This window comes from Gopherus flavomarginatus, chromosome 2, assembly GCF_025201925.1.
Source record: "Gopherus flavomarginatus isolate rGopFla2 chromosome 2, rGopFla2.mat.asm, whole genome shotgun sequence".
Taxonomy (NCBI): Eukaryota; Metazoa; Chordata; order Testudines; family Testudinidae; genus Gopherus; species Gopherus flavomarginatus.
In genome coordinates this window covers 52,688,045-52,697,745 of record NC_066618.1, presented here as the reverse complement: position 1 = coordinate 52,697,745, position 9,701 = coordinate 52,688,045, and the positions used below count along the sequence as shown (strand labels likewise).

Genomic DNA, 9,701 nt, shown 5'->3' with positions numbered 1-9,701 from the left:
GATCAAAGTAGCTAGACACACAATGGGAACAAGAAAACATTCTACAAATACATTAGAAGCAAGAGAAAGACCAAGGACTGAGTAGCCCCTTTACTCAATGAGAGGGGGAGGATGTGGAAATAATAACAGAATGTGGAAATGGCAGAGGTGCTTAATGACTTATTTGTTTTGGTTTTCACCAAGAAGGTTGGTGGCGATTGGATGTCTAACATAGCGAATGCCAGTGAAAATGAGGTAGGATCAGAAGAGACTAAAATAGGGAAAGAACAAGTTAAAAATTACTTGGACAAATTAGATGTCTTCCACTAACCAGGGCCTGATGAAATGCATCCTAGCATACTCAAGAAGCTGACTGAGGAGATATCTGAGCCATTAGCAATTATCTTTGAAAAGTCATGGAATACCGAAGAGATTCCAGAAGACTGGGAAAGGGCAAGTATAGTGTCTATCTATAAAAAGGGAAATAAGGACAACCCAGGAAATTACAGACCAGTTAGCTTAACTTCTGTACCTGGAAAGATAATGGTGCAAATAATTAAGCAATCAATTTGCAAACATCTAGAAGAAAATAAGGTGATAAGTAACAGTCAACATGGATTTTTCAAAAACAAATCTTGTCAAACCAACCTGATGGCTTTCTTTGACAGGGTAACAGCCTTGTGGATACGGGGGGAGCAGTAGACATGGTATCTTTTCACTTTAGTAAAGCTTTTGATATTGTCTTGCATGACCTTCTCATAAACAAACTAGGGAAACGCAACCTAGATTCAGCTACTATAAGATGGGTGAAAAACTGGCTGGAAAATAGTTCCCGGAGAGCAATTATCAGTGGCTCACAGTTAGGCTGGAAGGGCAAAACGAGTTGGGTCCCATAGGGATCAGTTTGGGGTCCAGTTCTGTTCAATATCTTCATCAATTATTTAGATAATGGCATACAGAGTACACTTATAAAGTTTGTGAAAGATACCAAGCTGAAAGGGGTTGCAAGTGCTTTGGAAGATAGGATTGAAATTCAATATGATCTGGACAAACTGGAGAAATGGTCTGAAGTAACTAATATGAAATTCAATAAGGATAAATGCAAAATACTCCATTTAGGAAGGAACAATCAGTTGCACACATACAAAATGGAAAATGACTGCCTAGAAAGGAGTACTGCGGAAAGGGATCTGGGGGTCATAATGGACCACAAGCTAAATATGAGTTAACAACGTAATGCTGTTGCAAAAAAGCGAACACCATTCTGGGATGTATTAGCAGTAGTGTTGCAAGTAAGACACGAGAAGTAATTCTTCTGCTCTACTCTGCACTGATTAGGCTTCAACTGGAATACTATGTCCAGTTCTGGGCACCACATTTCATGAAGGATGTGGACAAATTGGAGAGGGTCCAGAGAAGAGTGACAAAAATGATAAAAGGTCTAGAAAACATGACCTATGAGGGAAGATTGAAAACATTGGGTTTGTTTAGTCTGGAGAAGAGAAGACTAAGAGGGGACACAACAGTTTTCAAGTATGTAAAAGGTTGTTACAAGGAGGAGGAAGACAATTTGTTTTTCTTAACCTCTGATAATAGGGCAAGAAGCAATGGGCTTAAATTGAGGTTTAAGGTTGGACGTTAGGAAAAACTTCCTAACTGTCAGGGTGGAATAAATTGCCTAGGGAGGTTGTGGAGTCTCCATCATTGGAGATTTTTAAGAGCAAGTTAGACAAACACCTGTCAGAAATGGTCTAGATAACACTTAATCACATAATCACAGACTTTAAGGTCAGAACGGACTATTATGATCATCTATTCTGACCTTCTGCACAACAAGGCCACTGAATCTCACCCACTCACTCCTGTATCTGAGCCATTGAAGTCTTCAAATCATGGTTTAAAGACTTCAAGGTGCAGAGAATCTTTCAGCAAATGACCCATGCCCCAAGCTACAGAGAAAGGTGAAAAACCCTCAGGGCCTCTGCCAATCTGCACTGAAGGAAAATTCCTTCCTGACCCCAAATATGGTAATCAGCTAAACCCTGAGCATGTGGGCAGACTCACCAGCCAGACACCCAGGAAATAATTATCTGTAGTAACTCAGATCCTACCCCATCTAACATCTCATCACAAGCCATTGGGCATATTTACCACTAATAGTCAAAGACCAATTAATTGCCAAAATTAGGCTATCCCATTATATGATCCCCTCCATAAACTTATCAAGCTTAGTGTTGAAGCCAGATATGTCTTTTGCCCCCACTATTCCCCTTGGAAGGCTGTTCCAGAACTTCACTCCTCTGATGGTTAGAAACCTTTGTCTAATTTCAAGTCTAATCTTCCTGATGGTCAGTTTATATCCATTTGTTCTTGTGTCTACATTAGTACTGAGCTTAAATATTTCCTCTCCCTCCCTGGTATTTATTCCTCTGATATATTTATAGAGGGCAATTATATCTCCTCTCAGCCTTCTTTTGGTTAGGCTGAACAAGCCAGGCTCTTTGAGTCTCCTTTCATAAGATAGGTTTTCCATTCCTTGGATCATCCTAGTAGCCCTTCTCTGTACTTGTTCCAGTTTGAATTCATCCTTCTTAAACATGGGAAACCAGAACTGCACACAGTATGCCAGAGGAAGTCTCACCAGTGCCTTCTATAATGGTACTAACACCTCCTACTGGAAATATCTCTCCTGACGCATCCCAAGACTGCATTCACTTTTTTCACGGCCATATCACATTGGTTGCTCATAATCACCCTGTAATCAACCAATACTTCAAGGTCCTTCTCCTCCTCTGTTACTTCCAACTGATGCGTCCCCAGCTTATAACAATAATTCTTATTATTAATCCCTAAATGCATGGCTATTAAATTTCATCCTATTACTATTACTCCAGTTTACAAGGTCATCCAGATCTTCCTGTATGATATCCTGGTCCTTCTCTGTATTGGCAATACCTCCCAGCTTTGTGTCATCCTCAAATTTTATTAGCACATTCCCACTTTTTGTGCCATGGTCAGTCATAAAAAGATTAAATAAGATTGGTCCCAAAACTGATCCCTGAGGAACTCCACTAGTAACCTCCCTCCAGCCTGACAGCTCACCTTCAGTACAACCCATTGTAGTTTCCCCTTTAACCAGTTCCTTATCCACCTTTCAATTTTCATATTGATCCCCATCTTTTCCAATTTAGCTAATAATTCCCCATGTGGAACCATATCAAATGTCTTACTGAAATCAAGATAAATTAGATCCACTGTGTTTCCTATGTCTAAAAAATCTGTTACCTTCTCAAAGAAGATCAGGTTGGTTTGGCATGATCTACCTTTTGTAAAACCATGTTGTATTTTGTCCCAATTACCATTGACCTCAATCTCCTTAACTACTTTCTCTTTCAAAAATTTTTCCAAGAACTTGCATACTACAGATGTCAAACTAACAGGTCTGTAGTTGCCCGGATCACTTTTTTTTACCTTTCTTAAAGATAAAAACTATATTAGCAATTCTCCAGTTATATGGTACAACCGGAGTTTACAGATTCATTAAAAATTCTTGCTAAAGGATTGCAATTTCATGTGCCAGTTCCTTTAATACTCTTGGATGAAGTTTAGCTGAACCCCCCAATTTAGTCCTGCCACAAGTGCAGGGGACTGGACTAGATGACCTCTCGAGGTCCCTTTCAGTTCTATGATTCTATGAAATGGCAACTTTTTAAGGAGGTTCAGGATACATATATGTCATGAAGATAACGTATGGATCATCTGTGGTCTATTTAGAAAAGATAGACTGAATGGCTTGATAATTTTAATGTTCACTATTTGCTCTCTTTTCAAGGACCGATCTGAGAAAAGAGTGGGTTTAGGATTTTTACACATTGTGTAATATTTCATTCATAATTTCACTCAATTTGTCTTATTTACATACAATAGTTTTGGGGTCCTAATCCAACTCCCATTAAAGTCAGTGGGAATCTTGGCCCCTCGACACCTCCATGTTTTGATATGATCATATTAATGAACTATAGAAACGTTTCCTCTGCATCTCTTTTGACCTAAAATCCATGTCAATGTTAGATGCAGAATCAAATACAGTTCACTAGGGATGGAACATTCCTTTCAAGTTTTAGGCTCTGTTTAGTATGGTCCAGAAGGGCATGGATTTCACATGCAGCGCTGAAGTTGCAATTCAATGTTATCTGCCAAGCTCTGTCCTTTGGTCAAAATGTTAAAGGGAGCAGAAGCAGGTTGTCCATTTCTGGTGGCTGCCCAAGTCAGAACAAAGAATTCATTGCAATGCATTTTTACCTACACAGTCATCTAACAGGTTATTTTCATAGTAATTTGGGTTACCTAGAGAATTTCAAATTAGCATATAGAATTCTGAATGAGAATACATGAGGTTCCACCCATTGAATTACAATATAACCTTCTTAGAGTGAAGACTTTTTTTTATAAAACATCTCTATGAACAAATATTTATATATCTGCATAGTGGTATGAACTGAAACAATCTGAGACTTCAATTCCACTCTACCGTGAATGGAATTTTTGCTATTTCTCAGTTCAGCATAAGGAGTTCCCATTGAATTCCACTAGTTTGCAACAGAACACATTTTAAGCAAACAAAAATAAAGTTCAAAGAGATGTTTTTCATATTAAATTGCTAATTTGCTTATGATCAGTGATGGTTGGGAGGGGGCCAGGCTATATTACAACAGTACAAGTGAAGCCTCAACAAGGAGACATGAAGGATATTCTGCATCTGACATAGATTTAAAAAATATCCACTGTCATTACATAAACTGAAGATGTTCCCATTTTCCTTAAAAGTTTAGCACTGTGATCCAGCACTGGAAAGTAAAGCCAGCCCGGTTTCTGTATATCCCTGTTTCCTGTCTTCAGAGTTCCTCTCTTCATTCCAGTATCACTAATGCCACGAGTGCCTTAGCATTGAACCAGTCAGCTCTTAGCTGACTATGTTACCATCTGATCTATTGCAAACAATATGTCACCATCTTGGATTATTTATTCATAGGAGGATACATACTGTGACTCAGACCATACATTCTTGTGCCATTTTAGTCACTTTGTAATAATAGTTGGTCAGTAGAAAGTAGTATTTTGGAGTCCCATACCCCATTATCAAACGATCCTTTGCATACATAGTAAAATAATGATAAAAAGCATGAGATAATTTTGAAACATTAAAACAAAAGAAGAAGCAAACAGAGAAAATACTCAATAGCCTGGTTTGTTAAAAACCAAACATCACCCCCTTTCAATTCCAAAACATATATATTTTGAAAGAAAATGTGCAACACCCAAAATCTTTCTTATGCTAGAAATTTGTGATCCGAAGTTGCCTGGTCTAATTAAGCACTGCTGACTCACAGACCCAGTTACCCAGAAGTACATTGTCTAAAAGAGCCAGGGCACTATGTATTTACATTCATTAGATTCAATTTTCACATGGGAAAACTAAAACTATGTTTCAGCAAGTTTACCTCACATGCAATATTTTCCCAAGAGATTCTTGTGAAGAAACTAGGTATCTTAGCAATTCACTGTGTTATAATTCATACTCACATCACTAATTCACATCCAAATCAACTGAAAGGACTATTCCAGGTCCAAAGTCAAGTAAGGGCATGAAAAACAGTAGTCAATTCAAAAGAAAACAGTTAAGGAAAATAGTATTAATGAGAGTGACAGAAGCAGCAAAAAGTATTAAGCTTCCATTGTTAGAAGGAGTTGACTCACTCACTATCCGTTGTTTGGCTTGTTTTTATATTGGTAGTGGCTGTGCTGTTGGTATATAGTAGACAACCATATATATTGCATAAATTGGAAAGTTTCTTTTTAAAACAGGGTAGGAAAAAACTGAAAATGGTGACCACTGAGTGGACATACAAAACTGATATACATTACTACCAGTGATAACATTTTGCACAAATATAAATGATTACAAAAAGTGCAGGTCAGTGGAGACTCGTGCCCTGTGTAAAAGCTTATTAATCATTATAATGGTTACTAATAATGTTTAATACTGGTATTTTACACACTCCTAAGGTGAAATCCTGGCTCCATTGACTTCAACATGGAGCTCATCCTTAGTGTGGACTACTACAACTTTATATATTATAGTATGCAGAACAGATACTTTTCACACAACACAAATCATGAATCACTAGCAGTCTATTCACAATTACTAGCAGAGGTGGAGCTGAAGCAAAATCCTGGCTCTGCGTATTCCCAGACATTGTGGAAATGTGGATCAGAATCTGAACTTTATGGCTTAGACCATCTCTTTCTCCAAAGCTGTGCAGAGTTCACAGATCCAGGGTGATAAGATTGTCCTCTTGTATTATGAAGAAGAAATAATTTCCATTATCATATTGTTTCCAAGGAGTTAAAGACTTGATACTGTGGAAGCTTCTCCTTCACATATAGTCAATGATGTAAACATTTGTCATTAGTTTTATTCATTTGTTTCATTTTCAAACTATTCTTTAGTAAGAGGGCTAAGATGACAAAAGATTAATCTAGGATCTTGATTTAAGTCCCAGGCAATTCAACATGAGATTGGAAGTGGTCTCTGATTTCTCACTTCTTGGACCTTTGAATCTCCAGAGCATTAGAGAAGTACATGTCTGAGCTTTGGAAAGGCTTCTCTTTGTTTCCTGCATAGACTTTTCTCAGCACAGCTTTGGCAGCCATCTAGGAGCGAAGGACAAAATTCATGTGTGGGTGGGCACAAATGTTAATGGTAAGAGAAATGAAAGAGAATCTGAGATCCTTTTAATGCAGCCTTCAATTAGGTGTAAACATACCAGTGAAGTTATTGTGGTTAGATAGCTGGAAGCTGGGGGCAAAGTGTGCCACTATACACAAAAATGATATATAATCAACTGATTTACTATTAAAGGAATAAAACTCTTCCACTACATACAAGGAGGTCTGTGCCTACTCTAGGTTATAATTAAGGCAAAGGCAGACTTGTGCACACACAGAGAGAACAACTTTTCCCACTTTTAAATTGGTAAATTGCTTTCATTTATGACTAATAATAATTTAGGTCCTGCTCCTGCAAATTGTTCTTTGAGGGATGGCTCCCACTGAAGTCAAAAAGGCCCTATGATGACGTTGAGATCTGCCTGCGTGCTACAGCTTGGGATAATTCTGCACAAATTTGAAGATGTGAGATTGAAAACCATGATGGAATTTGAGCACAGTCTTCCTGTTGGACCATTTAAACCACCATCTACACAGTACATATTGAAACTCAACTTTAAGTATTTTATTTTTATGTACAGTTCATTTTTGTCTGGAAATAAAATATCTAAATACAGACAGACTGTAATGTTTATATGTATAGCTCTCAACAATACTTTAGCTGAATAAATGCTTTGCATGTAATTCTGTCTTTTTAATGGAGTTTACAGCTACATTGATAAAATGGATTCCTCATTTCCTTGATTGTTTTAACCAATAACAAGCAGAGAGACAATTACAAGTTAATATTAATAAGCAGCTCAAATAACACTGGTTAAACTATGTACAATACAAACCATTCATACAAATGAAGACTAGGATATTGAATTTGTTACAATATTTGTAATAAAGATAAGACAGCCACTTATAACTTACATGTTATCTATCAGACATTTTCCTTCTTGCAGAACAGTTGGAGAGTTTCTAAGTAGCTCAGCTGGTCTCAACTCTGCCAATTTAAATGTTCGGTGAAGAAATATGAGACCATAACGTCTGCCCACATGTAAATTCCAAATGTCTGCTCATCTTTACTAGTAATAGGCTCCCTCCACAGAAAAAGAGCCACCTAACGCCACCTTGAATGTGCCTACTGTATGCTGGAAAAAAAGTCACTATGCTTTGCTGTGTTCATATAATAAGGAATACTGAACTCTAGACACACATTTTTCCCCATTTTAACAAGCATTTACTCCTATAGTATTATTTACCAGTACAGCTAATCTAAGCAGTAGAATGCATGAGTGGGAATTATTGATTGGCATGTATTCAAGACTTTAAAGGAGATTTCCATAACAGTTTGTGTTAGAAACCATTCTCTGTCTAGTTAATCCTTTTGGCTTGATGATAGGTTATCCTGAAACATTACGTATCAGACAAAGAAAGCCCTGTTAATAGGAATCTTAATAGGTGTGAGCTGAAAAGAATGTGTGTCTGTATGGTTTTATTCGATTCCATAGTGATTTACAACTAGACTGATACATGGAGCTGACTGGGCAGAAATTACATTAGATTGTTTTCCACTAACATATTTGCAGCCATTTGACAGCAGCAGCAGAGTGTAGACACATTCCAGGCAATAGGGGTGGCCTTCTTCTTTGAGGTAACAGCCCTGTCATATGACCTTTTTTATTCCTCAGGCTTCAGTCTCAGACACATGTTCATTCTCAACCTGAAGGGAAGTAGGGCGTGTCACTGTGGTAGTTGTAATCAGGACACACCTTCTGTACTAGTTTATAATCTGTACTATAAAAGGAAATGTAAATACAGATTACTTTAAAGGGCTTGGAGCAGAGCCATGACACATGACTTTGGGTCTGCTCCTGATAACATGTTTTTGAAGGGTCATAGTTGCAGAGTGTGTTCTTGGTGGCCTTGTCAACCTTTTCATATTCGATGCGACAGTTAAAGGACTTGGAATCTTTGGCATCAATCACTGTTTGTTGTGCCAAGTCAAATTCCACTATTTTGGTTGGGGGTACCAGGCTCACAGATACATTCCCTTGGCCAGTGGAATTGTGCCTGAAATAAACGCTAAACGTCCCATTGCCATGATCAACAATTTTCCCAGTTATTAAAAGGTTTAACTTCACAGTTTTGATGTTCGAATGAAAGTCGCCCCAGCCAAACATTTTCTTAAATTTCCCAGTCTTGACAATGGGCCGTCTCTTTGCTCTGGGTCGAGGCTCTTGAAGATCTGTGGAGTTCCTCAGCCAATCCCAGAGATCTTGCTCAGAATACGTTTCTGGGGCATCATATTGCAGGTCCAAATCTGTATCATTTTCTTTGCCATGAAAAGTCTGTGATAGCAGTCGGCTGATGGACAAGTCTTTGCTGCTTTCTGTCCATATGTGCTTTAGTGTGGATTTGGAGTTGCCTGATTTTAGAAGTTCTGATTTGCCGCCATTTGTTAAATTTGCACATGTGACCTGGGGGAAAAAAAAGATCAGATTGAGGTAGGTACCTACAAAACCCATTGTTCCCACCTGAGGCCAAAGAGTTTGGAGTTCAGAATTAAACAGAGTTAAAATTAGTTTTAAAGATGAGCTGAAGGATATACTCTATACTCAAAGTAAAACAGAACAGAAAGATAATTTGTGTTGTCTTTCCAAGGGGTCATAATCTATTTCTCTTTAACACAGACAATGCCCTTCTGAATTAATCCATAAGGCCCCATCAAATCCCAGCTCAAAACCTACTTCTAATGTGAAGTCAGCAAGCAGTCCAACAACCAGTGGTTGTTTGTGTGTGCCAGTTGAGGATAGCTGATTTTTCTGATTTAAAAAAAAAATTAAGATGCTGTTGAACCATCACAACCAAGTTGTGCAATAGTGAGCACGTGCAGTAGCAAGTGTGTGTAAGCATGTGATCTTATTTTCAATACCCACATGCTCCCTTCTTCCCCCACTTTTCTCTTTGGTTTGTCACATTCACTGGTTGTGCCTTGGCTTGAATTG

The 9,701-nt window shown here is 38.1% G+C and overlaps 1 protein-coding gene across 7 annotated transcripts in view; it reads right to left on the bottom strand.

Annotated features, from left to right (window-relative positions):
* Positions 1 to 7,251: 7,251 nt before the first annotated feature.
* NXPH1 (neurexophilin 1) overlaps positions 7,252 to 9,701 on the bottom strand; it is a 232,580-nt gene continuing 230,130 nt past the window's right edge. For all 7 annotated transcript variants that reach the window (XM_050938725.1, XM_050938722.1, XM_050938726.1 and 4 more), the window contains one exon: positions 7,252 to 9,173. In XM_050938725.1, the coding sequence (XP_050794682.1) occupies positions 8,412 to 9,173 (762 nt within the window). In that variant the 3' untranslated portion in view covers positions 7,252 to 8,411. The remainder of the gene's footprint in view (positions 9,174 to 9,701) is intronic.